Genomic DNA, 14,614 nt, shown 5'->3' with positions numbered 1-14,614 from the left:
TGTCACATACTAAAGTCCTTGGACCCTTGGCAGTGTAACAAATTTTAGGCTTCCAAATCAATGCAGTCAAAAGAAGTGGCCAACTACGTCACATATTTTGATACTCGCAGACTCACCCATCGAAAACTGTAGGATACTTCTCGTTGACCTACAATCATGAAATTTGACAAGAAGCAAGGTTCGGTACAAGTAAAGGGAGAAAATTCAAAAAAATATTTTTTTGTTATTTTCTATCTGACTGGCAGTCTTTATGTCCTCTTTTGAGACCCGTTTTTCTCGGCAATAAACGTATCGAGCTAAAATTCCTATCACATACTGAAGTCCACTTTCCCTTAACACTGTAAAAAAATTCTACGTCATTCTAATCCAAAGGAACGGTCATTTATGTCATATATTTTGATGTCTTATCAGTAGCGATATCAGTCACAGACAAAAATCGTGGAAATTTTCGATTTCCGGGAGGGATCAATTTTCTATATGCATAGTTAAGTTCATATGGAACCATCAAAGCCTGAGTCCTACTCACACTTATCCGAATTTTTTGTTTTGAAGTCTTGAGTTGAGAAGTTGTGGTATAATTCAAATAATCGCACGCTTCTCTGAAAAAGTGTAGTACGGTATGATAGACAGTTGGTTGATAGGGTCTATTGTGTTACCAAATTGCCTTACATAGCCTATCCGCATTGTCCAGACTTTCTTGAAAGTGAGCTTCCAGTAATACTGGAAGAAGTTCCTCCGACTACAAGCATGGAAATTTTCTCCAGTATGACTGGTCATCTCCACTTTTTAGGTAGCAGGTAAATCATCATACAAACCTTACGTGCCGTGGGAGATGGATTGGTAGAAATGTTCACGTTTTCTTGGCCATCGACTAGCTGTGAGAACAACCGGATGAAAACAATGTGTTTAGTTAGCTGTTGGAAAACAGTCGACTGATTAGGCTGTGGTTTTACTTAACGGCTGAAATATTCATTCATTCTTTCGAGTGAAATAAATCTCTGGAAGCAACGTATAGAAATAGTCGAGTTAGTGAGTTGCAGTTTTACCTATCGGTTGGACTATTCATTCTTTGTTTTGAGTGAAAGCAGTCTGTCGCACCAACCGCATACAAGCCGTTGACAAAGTCCGTTGTAGTTCTGCATACTGGCTGAATTAGTAAATGTCTCCTTTGAATAAATTATATAGTAGGAAGCGAAGCTCTTTAAGACTGTTCGCATGTGATGCGGTTGCCTGTAAGAAAGTAACATTGTCAGAACACAGTATCGATTTTCAGAATGACCTGCAGAATATTCATGTATGGTGCAGGCTCTGGTAGTGAACCCTGGGTGCGAATAAATGTAACAGCGCGCATACAGAGGAAAAGAAATCAATTACTGTACGACTATGTACCGACGAGAGACTGCTGGAAATAGAACCTACCATAAAATATCTAGGAGTAACTATACAGAGGCCGTAAGTAGAATGACCACGTAAAACAAATTTACTATGTAATCAAAAGTATCCGGACACCTGTCTGAAAGCTACTTGCAAGTTCGTGGCGCCCTCCATTGGTAATGCTGGAGTTAAACATGGTGTTGGCCTTGACGACAGCTTCCACTCTCGCAGGCATACGTTCATTCAAGTACTGAAGGTTCCTTGGGGAATGGCAGACCTTCTTCGCGGAGAGCTGCACTGAGAAGAGGTATCGATGTCGGTCGGGGAGGCCTGGCACGAAGTCGGCGTTTCAAAACATCCCAAAAGTGTTCTATAGGATTCAGGTCAGGACTCTGAGCAGGCCAATCCATTACAGGGATGTTATTGTCGTGTTAGCACTCCGCCACAAGCCGTGCATTATTAACAGGTGCTCGATCGTGTTGAAAGATGCAGCCGGGCGGGGTGGCCGAGCGGTTCTAGGAGGCTACAGTCTGGAACCGCGCGACCGCTGCGGTTGCAGGATCGAATCCTACCTCGGGCATGGATGTTTGTGATGTCCTTAGGTTAGTTAGGTTTAAGTAGTCCTAAGTTCTAGGGGACTGATGACCTCAGAAGTTAAGTCCCATAGTGCTCAGAGCCATTTGAACCATTTTGAAAGATGCAATCGCCATCCCAAAATTGCTCTTCAACAGTGGGAAGCAAGAAGATACTTAAAACATCAATGTAGGCCTTTGCTGTGATAATGCTACGCAAAACAACAAGTGGTGCAAGCCCCCTCCATGAAAAACACGACCGCCTCCGAATTTTACTCTTGGCACTACACGCGCTGGCAGATGACATTCACGGGGCATTTGCTATACCCACACCCAGCCATCGGATCGCCACACTGTGTACTGTGATTCATCACTCCACACAATGTCTTTCCACTGTTCAATCGTCCAATGTTTACGTTCCTTACATCAAACCAGGCGTCGTTTGGCATTTACCGGCGTGATGTGTGGTTTATGAGCAGCCGCTCGACCATCAAATCCAAGTTTTCTCACCTCCCGCCCATCTGTCATAGTACTTGCAGTGGATCCTGATGCAGTTTGGAATTCCTGTGTGATGGTCTGGATAGATAGATGTCCGCCTATTACACATTACGACCCTCTTCAACTGTCGGCGGTCCGTGTCAGTCAACAGACGAGGTCGGCCTGTACGCTATCGTGCTGTACGTGTCCTTTCACGTTTCCACTTCACAATCACATCGGAAACAATGGACCTAGGAATGCTTAGCAGTGTGGAAATCTTGGGTACAGACGTGTGGCGCAAGTGACACCCACGTGCAAATTCCGTGAGTTCCGCGGAGCGCCCCATTCTGCTCTCTCACGATGTTTATTGACTACTGAGGTCGCTGATATGGACTACCTGGCAGTAGATGGCAACACAATGCACGTAATATGAAAAACTTATGTTTTGGGGTTGTCTGGATCCTTTTGATCGCATAGTGTAGTAGGAAAAGTGGATGCCAGACGAGATTCATAGGAAGAATCTTAACTAAATGTAACTCATCCACGAAGAAAGTGGCTTACAAAATGCTTGTTCCATCGATTCTTGATCCGAAAATGGGATCCTTACCAGGTAGGACTGATAGAAGAGATGGAGAAGTTCCAACAAAGTACGGCGCGTGTCGTCACGAGATCGTTTATTCGGCGCGAGAGCGTTCTACAGATCTACAACAAAATTCAGTGGCAGACGCTACAAGAGCGGCGTTGTGCATCACGCAGAGGATTAATTCTGAAAGTTTGAGAGAATAATTTCCGGGAAGAGTTGGACAACGTATCACTTCCTCCAACATACCTCTCGCGAAATGACCACAACGAGAAAATTCGAGATATTTGAGCTAATACAGAGGCGTCCAGACAATCATTGTTCCCACGAGTCATTTTCTAGTGGAAGAGGGGGGGAGGGGGGGGGGATCAGATAGTGGTACCACAAGTAGGTCGCGCGTGGGGAGAGCAATAATAGTGGGGCTTATCTGGAGGAGCTGTAGGAGAGATTCCGAGGGCTGGAGGAGGAAATGCGATCTAACTTCAGCTCTCATATTTTGTAAATATTAAGTGTAGCCCCTCCACAACCATACTTGCAAGGTGACCATTCAAAAGGATCTGTCGCCTCTGCTTTGGTTAGTACCTAAAAAGAATTCAACTGAAAATGCAACGATTTCTTTTCGGTTGGCTTGTTAACCATTTGTAACTTTCATGTGAGTGTCATGAGTGACGAATTATGAATAAAACCTACACATTTCTCTTGCTGGTTTTCAGATACAACTGCGAGAGAATTCTGTAGCAGTGATGGAACTGAAGAGCAGTAAGGTCCGTAGCTTGTGAAAAAGCACATCCGCAGAACAAAATAAACGTATGTCTTCAATTATGTTGTTCCCGAACCCACAGCAAGTCTTGTTTCACCAGCTATCGATGGCCCTTAAAAATAAAGTTCTTTCATTAAGAAAGACTGTGGTTAATGGAATAACCAGTAGAAAATGCTTTACACACATATGGCAAAACTCCCTATTTGCCTGCTATCATTTACCAAAATCTCTTATGCATATCTCAAATCGTTTATGAAATACGTTGAATGTTGTGGTTATTCCACTCTGGTTTTATCTCTGGCACGGCGCGCTCGCAAATGACTGTGCTACATCAGATCATTTTTCTTGAGGTTGGTAACAGATGGAGACCTCCACCCAAGTCCAAGGAAAAATTCCAAATGTTTACTATATTTCAACGCACCTTCCAGGCAGCAATAGGACGCGCACTATCAACACAAACAGTCTGAAATCGCCTTCGGGAATCTGGCCTCTATGCATGGACGCCTATGGTGTTGTCCCGTAAAAACCACGACACCGTTTAGTCCGTAGAAACTGGGGGGAGAAACATCAGGATTGGAGTCGTAAGGAATGGCGTCGGGTGCTGTTTACAGATGAGTCAAGATTTGTGGTCAGCCGCAAGTGTCACACTTCCCTCATCTGGAGAGAGCGTAGATCGGTTCAAAAAAGTGGTTCAAATAGCTCTGAGCACTATGGGACTTAACATCTGAGGTCATCAGTCCCCTAGGACTTAGAACTACTTAAACCAAACTAACCTAAGGACGTCACACACATCCATGCCCGAGGCAGGATTCGAACCTGCAACCGTAGTGGTGGCGCGGTTCCAGACTGAAGCGCCTAGAACCGCTCGGCCACACCGGCCGGCCGTAGATCGGAATAATCCTGATTATGGCCAGTAAACATCACCACGTCATGGTGGTGGACGAATAATGTGGGCAAGAGTCAGTATTGACGGACGCACGGACCTCTGTGCCGTTCAGAATGGCACTTTGACTGCTCATAGGTATAGAGACGAGATCCTTCGACCTGTTGTTGTGCCCTACGCTGGTGCCATAGGAGATCCTTATGGTGGACTATAACGCTCGTCCCAACAGAGCTGCACTGGTGTACAACATGCTTGAAGCTGAGAGAACTGCACGAATGGAGTGACCAGCTTGTTCACCAGACTTAAACCTGATTCAGCATGTCTGGTACGCATATGGCAGACGCATTGCAGCCAGACCAGCGCCTTCCACAACGGTTACAGAGCTGGATTTGCACTCATGGAAGACTGGCCAAATATCCCTCAAGAGCCGATTGATAACCTCATACTGTCCATGCCACGCAGGTGTGCAACTGTAGTGGCTGTCCTAGGTGATCACACGCCATATTAGAGGGCAATGAGAATGACTGTTTCACTATTATGGAACCCCATGGTGCCTCGCTCTACGTAAACGCCATTTAAACCTCAAGTAAGGAGTTGAGACATCAAAATATTGTACCGTATCACACACAAACAACAATTGTAGCTGATATCTGAATAAAATAAGTTACAATATGTCTTTGTGTATGATATCTCACCCGATCCCCTAATTGTTTTGAGCAGTGTATTTCAGATCTGGCGAGATGAATTGTTGACCTGTGGACTGAAGATTATTGAACAACATGTTCTCCATCGTTTTCTGGCTGTTCATATATAGTCTCCCGGCTCTTACAAAAGGTTGTGGCACTAAACAATCGCACAAGACTACCAAACATTTAAACTTATAAAATTAACTAACAAACTGTAAAATTTTATCATCCACCCTAGACAGTGTATTTACCACTGCGCCATCTCGCTCAGTAGCGCTTAGAAACTTTCAACAAATTTTAAACATAATTACAAAATTTTTACTAAACATTATTGCAACAAGATAAATAAACTACGTTTCCGCGACTGGTTGCTACATTCTTTATAATTTTATAGTTACAATGTTTTTCTAAACTTTTTCGCAATTACATGGTAAACGTCAAATATTTAACTCAAACTCATTTGTAAAGGAATCAGACTTTTGACACTTTAAAAAATCGAGGGTTTCCTGGTTGATGTGTGCCTGCCGGGAGGTGTCCAGTCCGCTCATTATCAAATACAACCAAAAAAGTAGGATTGTCTCACACAAACGAAGCAGAATAATAAACTATTCCTACCTTGCTTTTACTTGGGAAAGGAAAAAATGTTCAAATGTGTGTGAAATCTTATGGGACTTAACTGCTAAGGTCATCAGTCCCCAAGCTTACACACTACTTAACCTAAATTATCCTAATGACAAACACACACACCCATGCCCGAGGGAGGACTCGAACCTCCGCCGGGACCAGCCGCACAGCCCATGACTGCAGCGCCTGAGACCGCTCGGCTAACTTAGGAAAGAATACATAAACAAATTAATAATGAATTAAATTATGTGAGAAGTTAAATTACAGCTTCACTGAACCCAGTTAAATTGCCTTGAGACAGTGTTTCATTTAATTTTTGAATTCGTGAAATTAATTCGCCTGGTGCAATAATTACCATTTTTAGCACGAGAAAAGCGCAATGTTTTAATGGTCTATTAATATCAGATGAGATAGGTACAGAGAGAACTCGGCGCACAACAATCCAAGTCACAAACACGGAAGTCAGGTTTCATGAAGTCAGTTCTGGGCTGAGAAACGTAGTGCTACACCTCTAACTCTAAGGAAGTAAGTAGACTGATGCGTTCAGTTCCTTACATATTTTTTGACTCAGTTTAGATTATGGTTTGTTCATGTTGGCTGGCAACTTGTTTTGTGACGCCATGAAAACTCTCCTTATTGTGCCGCCATGGGGTTGCTTATGTGAGATTAAGTCCGAACGGACGCTTCAGTATTTTATTTTTCTGCCACCTGGAGCCTGAATCTGTGATGGTGGATCAGCATCACTTTAATAAACTGACGATCTGAATTACAAATATCGTGACCAGAATGGCACCAAATGATTGACGAAAATTTCATTCACAATAAATGAAATGTTCCGCATATTTTGCATTGAAATACAGCCTCTAAATTCAAAGCATCTTTAAATCTCTTCTGTTCCAGAATTGTCTTCTGTAACTGTGTTGCAATTATCGCCGAGTTGGCTCTGAGCACTATGGGACTTAACATCTATGGCCATCAGTACCCTAGAACTTAGAACTACTTAAACCTAACTAACCTAAGGACAGCACACAATACCCAGCCATCATGAGGCAGAGAAAATCTCTAACCCCGCCGGGAATCTAACCCGGGAACCCGGGCGTGGGAAGCGAGAACGCTACCGTACGACCACGAGATGCGGGCTGTTGCAATTATGAAATGTCATTCTAGTGAACACATAACACAGGATAGTAATCATTTTCCAACTAAATTATATAACTCTCATGGAATTCACTGCTGAACAAATCGTCTTAAGTGAAACGTCCCCTTTAGAAAAATTTATAAAAGACCGTGCTTAACCTGACACACAATATTTTTTTAGCGCAACGCAATCTGACTATCAAAGATCCCTGCAAAAGAATGGCCCTGAGTAACATTAAACTATACCTTTCAGAAATCACTTACCTCACAAAAATCTGCATTACTCGAACTACTGCAATACAGCGAGCGCCACTACTGCCAGCTAAATAAAAGATTCAAACTACGGAAGGCACTAACTACTGATAGGGATAGTTAGCAAATGAAAGATATTAATAGAGAACAAACAATGTATTTACCTTAATAGTCATAATATATATAGTAGTTCATGACAAATTACAAAACTCCGCCATCTCTCTCCCCACATCCACCACTGCTGGCGGCTCACCTCCAACTGCGCAACGCTACGCGCTGTTCACATCCAGCTGCCTCTGCCCAACACTACAATGGCAGACAACAATGCAAACTAGACACAGACTGCACACAGCACAGCCAGTGATTTTTATACAGAGGTGGCGTTACCAATAAAAAAAACCTAAACAACCTACTTACATAAGTTTGGTCTCTGTTCTACAATGTATGAAATTAAATTAACGTTTGTTTTTCTGGACTGAATGTTCATATCAAGAATGGAATCTTTGTTGAGTTTTTGACGCACATAGAATTACATTTTCCTCGTGTTTGAAACTGAATTAGGCAGTGTGGAGTCATTAAGAGCAAACCTTTTGAAAAAAGTTTCGTCTGAATGTCAATCGTAACTGATTCTACTACTGCAGCTCTGTACAAACAAACTGCCGGCAATGTAAATTAATCGTGCATATTCGTTTCGTTGCAAGGACACTGATTTTGGAATCCCTCTAATTATTGTCCATAGTGGTACTGACACAACAATCATTACATTATTGATGCGCCCTACAGTAATGAAATTAAGCTCAACATTGAAATTGTGTGTCAGCTGTCCTTAGAAGTTTTGTATGTCGTGTGTGGCGAGTTTTCGTCATAGAAAACTGTATCGTCAGGAGTGCCCCAAGGAAGTGTGATAGGAACGCTTTTGTTCTGCATCTACATAAACGGTCTTATGCATCTTCGACTGTTTGCTGATTACGCTGTGGCGTATGACAAGTGCCGATTTGAGCGACTGTGGGAGATGGCAGGATGACTTGGATAGAAATTCTATTTCGTGTGATGAACGGCAACGTGCTCGTAAAAATAAGTTAATGCAGGTGAGTATGATAATCAATCTGCTAATGTATTAGTGATGTGCTGCTTGACACAACTGCATCGATTAAATTCGTAGGCGTAACGTTGCGAAGCGACGTAAAATGAAACAAACACTTAAGGTGGATTATAGGGAAGGCGAATGGTCAACTTCGATTTATTGGAAGAATTATATGAAATTGTGGGAACGTCAGGGTAGCCAGGGACAGGCGGAAAAGCTTGTAAGGGTGTTGCAGGGTAGGCTGCGTTGAGAAATAATTGTTAAGAAAAAAATTGTATACGCTGTTTCCGAGTTAATTAGCCAAACATGGTGTCCTGCGCACAAATTCAGGCTGCCCGCCAGATACAGTTAGCGTCAGTTGTTCTCATAGCGTAGATGATAGCCTCTGGCCCGGGTTCGATCCTTATTACCGTTATATGTCCAATTTTTGCATCCAGGAAACCAGGCGAATAACACGTTTGGCGCCACTGTCTGTGGTGAGCCGCTTGAATATGCGCGGGCGACGGCTTGACTGTCTAACTTCAATGCTAATTAACTCGGAGACAGAGAACATATCGCATTTTTTATTAACAGTTATTTCCGAACACCATCTGCCATGAAACAACGTTACAGGCCACTAGGACTATTTCTGACCGCCCTGTGTATAGAAGATCGCGGTCAGAACACTTAGCCGGCCGGCGTGGCCGTGCGGTTCTAGGCGCTTCAGTCTGGAACCGCGTGACCGCGTGGTTAAATTGCGCCGTCATTTTGAAGGTACTCACCCGGATTTCCAGGCTAAATACATCGATTTTTTCAAAAGGAAGAGTGCTGAACTAGCTGCTTCTCAGCAGTGCATGAAAACTCATGCAAAAACAATTAATGAAAATTCATTAAAGGCTTCTTTATCGGTTAGTTATCGAGTGGCAAAAACAGGCAAAACTCATACCATTGCGGAAAATCTCATAAAGCCATGTGTTAGTGATATTGTTTCTTGCATGCTAGACGAAAAGGCAGTGAGTGAAGCTTGTATCTTCGGTGCCATTATCAAACAATACTGTCAAGAGAGGCATTGTTGACATGTCAAATTATGTGAAAGACACACTTGTTTCTCGCATCCAACACAATTCATTTTCTCTGCAGATAGATGAATCCACTGATGTTGCAGGATTAGCGATTTTATCGGCATTTGTCCATTATGAATATTCTGGATGTTTTGGAGAGGACCTCTCATTGCGCAGACCACTGCCAACACAACAGGTGCTGAAATATTCCGCCTATTGGGTGATTTTTTGAGGACTAACGAAGTTTCATGGTCTAATTGCATAGATGTGTGCACAGATGGTGCAAAAGCTATGACGGGTCCTACAGTCGGAGCAATAACGAAAATAAAAGAAAACGCCAGGAATTGCAGCTGTAGTCATTGTGCTCTCCACATATATGCTTTAGCTACGAAACAAATGCCTGTTTCGTTCAAAAAAGTTTTAGACGAATCCATTCAAATCATTAACTGCATAAAATCAAGGCCGTTGAAGTCAAGACCTTTCACAATACCGTGTGAAGATATGGGAAGCCTTCATCATTCCCTGCTTCTCCACACAGAAGTTAGGTGGCTCTCAAGTGGGAATGCACTCTCTCAGTTGTACGAATTAAGATTGGAAGTCTTAGCTTTCCTTTTGGAACATAACACCAAATTAGCAGACCTTATTCATGACGAAAATTGGCAGTGTATAGTTGCCTATTTGTCAGATATTTTCTCCAAAATGAACGAAATGAATATTTCACTCCAAGGGCAAATTGAAACAAATGTCACTGCTAACCACAAAGTCGGAGGATTCAAAAGGAAAATCAGTCTTTGGGCAGAGAGTGTTGAGGAGGGGGAGGTCGAGTGTTTTCCTCTTCTCAAGGAGTTTTTGAAAAACAAAACATTGGCGCTTGGGAAGAATTTGTTTCATCAAATCCTGGAACATCTCCGAAGTTTGATGTCATTGTTGGAGGATTATTTCCCAACAGCTGAAGATAAGTAGCTGCAGAAATATGAATGGGTGGTCAACCCATTCATTGTATCCACAAAGCTGAACATTCTATCATCAAATGAAAATGTGTTGTTGATAGAAATTGCCACAATCCCTACCTTGAAATCAAGTTTTCACATTGACGATTACTCACACTTTTGGATCCGTTTGGATAACAAGAAATACTACCCCCTTGTTGAAAAGACAAAACGTGTACCTCTTCCATTTGCCACAACATACATGTGTGAAACTGGATTCTCGATCTATGCTGCTCACAAAACTAAGTACCGAAACTGTCTAGATGCAGAACCAGACATCCGTCTCCAGTTGTCAAGAATTGAACCCAACTTTTCAAAATTGTGTCAGCAGAAGCACCCTCAACCATCACATTAGGATTCCATTATTATTCCTACAGACTCATCTATAGTAAAGAAGAAAGCATTTTTCTTCGTAGATGCTCAGGGCACGTACCTGAACTATAGCTCTGTAGGAATTTTGTTTCTGTCTTCTATCATTTACAAAAAAAATTATTGATTGAATTCTGTTGCCACTGATATTTTTGTTACGAAAATTAAAATGATCTCTAAAGCTAATTTCTTTTCTTTATAATATATTCCGTTCTCTCAGTTAAAAAAATATGGCCTGCCTATACTTCGATTACAATTACTTGCTATTACTCTGACACTATATTGTGGCAACTGGCTGCGAGCATAAACAAATGAGGACTTTCACGTGCCACCTTGTAAAAGGTAAAAATCCTCTGCCAGATTTGTTTCCGTTGAGAAAAAAAAGTCTTATGTTCTGTGAAATCATTTGTCTTCTTATACAGAAATAAGAGAGTCTGTTTGTTCGTCTGCCTAATTTGTTTACAGTCGAGGCTGACTGCCACGACGTAGTGTCCAAGTAGTGGTTGAAGTTGTCAACTGTAGCTTAACTGTTGCAACGCCGCCTGCCAGTTGCCAGCTACCAACTGACAGTACACTGTTGCAACGCCGCCTGCTAGCTGCCAGCTATGGACTGACAGCTTGCCGTTCAGTAGATACGCATAGACGTAAAAATAATTAAACTTTCCAAGCTGTTTACATGGGCACGAAAATCGATTGTGGAACTGGAAAACGGCTTTATAAAAGCAGATGTCCAGAATCGATTTTGAAGTGTTTACCTGACCAACCAAAAGCGGAACTGGGACATCGGCTTACGAAATCCGGTTTTGGAAACACATGTAAACTGGGTGAATATATTCCCACACACGGCACCACAGATGTCACAACAGTCCTTTAAAGGCAATTTCTTGGCCTCTTTTCTTTAGTGATTTGTTTGCATCCCGAATCATGGGTCTGCCTCTTTTTTTCAAAGCCGTGTGGAACGGCTGCGCAGTCTAAGGCGCCATGACATGGTGGATTGCACGGCCGCTCCCACCGGAGGTTCGAGTCCTCCCTCAGGCATGTGTGTGTGTGTGTGTGTGTGTGTGTGTGTGTGTCTGTGTGTGTGTGTGTATGTGTGTTGTCCTTAGCGGAAGTTAAACTTAGGTTAATAGTGTGTAAGACTAGGGACTGATGACCTCAGCATTAAGTCCCATAGACATTACACACATTTGAACATTTTTCTTCGGATTTCACGAAAAACCACACACACACACACACACACACACACACACACACACACACACTGAGACGACTGTTACGAAATATGCATGCTCCTTACACAACAGTAGCCAAACAGTGAAAGTGAACAGACCACAAGCAGCAGCTTGTCAACAGCGAACAGTTTGGACGTGACGTTGACTGCTCTTGGAGGAAGTCAGCTCCAACGTGTGAAATGTCAATTACAAAGTAATTTTAAGCAGGCTATAGTGTGTTGAACAAAGGTAGTAAATCCACTAGTAGGTGTCTCGATACAGTGGGAATTCAAATTGGGTCGTTAATTTCAAGTTGTTTTCATTCATCTTTAAACCAAAGACTATTGATACTTCGAGGGGGGGGGGGGGGGAGGGGGGTCATTGGGAACACGGCACTTGGATTAAGAAGCTTTCAGTTTCCATGGGTTTCGCTCTGAAATTTAAAGTTACTGTGCTCTTCACTGACTAGGGGTCCGCCATGGATTTTCGACTAAAGAAGGGGTCCGCCAGCTGAAAAGGTTTGGAAGTCCTGTGCTAAATATTTGTCAAAAATAAATATTTTAATGTTTTATCCATTTTTTAAATACAAAAAGATTGCTGTTAACATACTATTTCCGTGATCGTTAATTTAGTTTTAATAATCAGAAAATAGTGTCACATTTGTTGTATTGATGATTATGCTCCTATAATCCAAAGTACTTGGCTCAAGTTTAGCTAACAGTATGTAGCTTTCTCTGACTGCCCCATAGAATACCATTGCGTTATTCGTTGCGACCTTAATAAATTCAATCAGCGAACAGGAATTGTTCCTAAAATTTAGATGGGCTTAAATCTATTTCAAACAATGGGCAAAACTATTCAGAGAAGGTTACATCGCCAAAGAAAACTAAGAGCGAATGTGGACAGGATATGCCATCATAGCAGGCTAGAACAAAAGAAATAGCAATAATAAAAAGAAGTTCCTGCTAGTGAAAGTAAGTAACCCTCCATGGGCTGCCACTTAATCAATAGTAAGATGCCAGTGGTGAGTTACTAGTGGCGACCTGGCCAGGATTATTCCGATTTTCCGGTAATCTCCTGCTAAAGTAGCCAGATCTTAGATGAGGATGTACTAATTTAACTTTTCTTTCAGCCATGCACAATTCTGTTTGTGCCCAGCGTTGATGACATACGGCGTTGTTCTTGTTGTTTGTGTTCATTGTGAAATTTTGAAGACGTCACAATTTAGGTTATTTCCAATTGTTAGTTGCATTTTATTCAGTCTCGATGTAATTATTGTGCGATTTTAGAAGGGTAATAGTTAGGTAATTTCAAATTTCCAGAATGAGATTTTCACTCTGCAGCGGAGTGTGCGCTGCTTCTGTAAAGTTTGGAAGGTAGTAGATGAGGTACTGGCGGAAGTAAAGCTGTGAGGACGGGGCGTGAGTCGTGCTTGGGTAGCTCAGTTAGTAGAGCACTTGCCCGCGAAAGGCAAAGGTCCCGAGTTCGAGTCTCGGTCCGGCACACAGTTTTAATCTGTCAGGAAGTTTCATTAATTTCAAATTGTTAGTTATATTCTTATTCACTGTCGTAGTAATTACGGTATGTTTCCCACCGGGTTATGGGCATTACTAGGTCACGTGCGGAGTATTGCGAAAATGGAAGACGTAGAATTCGTTTCACAGGCAACTTTCGGAGGTGAAGCCGCAGGGGAGCGGGGCTCAGAGAGCCCACCGGAAATGCGAGGGGATGCAGGTACGAACTCGGCGGGGGATCCAGCCAGCGCTGCACAAAGGGCGGAGGCCGAGCCATTACAACCTGTGCGTGAGCCGCAAGGTCAACCACTGCGTGAAGCGCACGAGCACAACGCAGCGTCTGAAAGTCGCGAAGAGACACAAAACATCCCCGCGCCCACTCCCACCACGCTAGACGAAATGCTTGCAGCAATTTTCAAATTGATGCAAGAACAAAGTAGGAAAGCTGATGAACAAAGTAGAAAAATTGATGAACAGAGCAGGAAAACTAAGGAACAATCAGAAAAGTTAAATAGGAAACTTGACAATAAAGATCAGGCTGTAAGAAGGTTAAATAAACGATTTGACGAACAGGAAAAGAAATTACAAGGGCAGTCACTTAAGCTAGAACAACTAGAAAAACGCGTAGGTACGTTAGCGGCAAAAAATAAAAAGAGCAACGAAGATGTGCAGACCGAAATTGGCCAGGTACGCAAAGATTTTGACAAGTCCTGAGACTGGTTTGATGCAGCTCTCCATGCTACTCAATCCTGTGCAAGCTTCTTCATCTCCCAGTATCTACTGCAACCTACATCCTTCTGAATCTGTTTAGTGTATTCATCTCTTGGTCTCCCTCTACGATTTTTACCCACTACGCTGCCCTCCGATACTAAATTGGTGATCCCTTGATGCCTCAGAACATGTCCTACCAACTGATCCCTTCTTCTAGTCAAGTTGTGCCACAAACTTCTCCCCAATCCTATTCAGTACCTCCTCATTAGTTATGTAATTTACCCATCTAATCTTCGACATTCTTCTGTAGCACCACATTTCTACAGCTTCAATTCTCTTCTTTTCCAAACT

General features: G+C 42.5%; 1 protein-coding gene across 1 annotated transcript; it reads left to right on the top strand.

Annotated features, from left to right (window-relative positions):
* The first annotated feature begins 13,675 nt into the window (after positions 1–13,675).
* On the top strand, positions 13,676–14,266 carry LOC124803356. Its single transcript, XM_047264542.1, has one exon. The coding sequence runs from the start codon at positions 13,676–13,678 to the stop codon at positions 14,264–14,266; it is 591 nt and encodes a 196-aa protein (XP_047120498.1).
* Positions 14,267–14,614: the final 348 nt, after the last annotated feature.

Source organism: Schistocerca piceifrons, chromosome 6 (assembly GCF_021461385.2).
Source record: "Schistocerca piceifrons isolate TAMUIC-IGC-003096 chromosome 6, iqSchPice1.1, whole genome shotgun sequence".
Taxonomy (NCBI): domain Eukaryota; kingdom Metazoa; phylum Arthropoda; class Insecta; order Orthoptera; family Acrididae; genus Schistocerca; species Schistocerca piceifrons.
This window is presented reverse-complemented; position numbering and strand designations above follow the sequence as displayed.

Bases quoted from the DNA above. Each gene is read 5' to 3' on its own strand.
- LOC124803356 (XM_047264542.1), top strand. From the start codon at position 13,676: ATGGAAGACGTAGAATTCGTTTCACAGGCAACTTTCGGAGGTGAAGCC.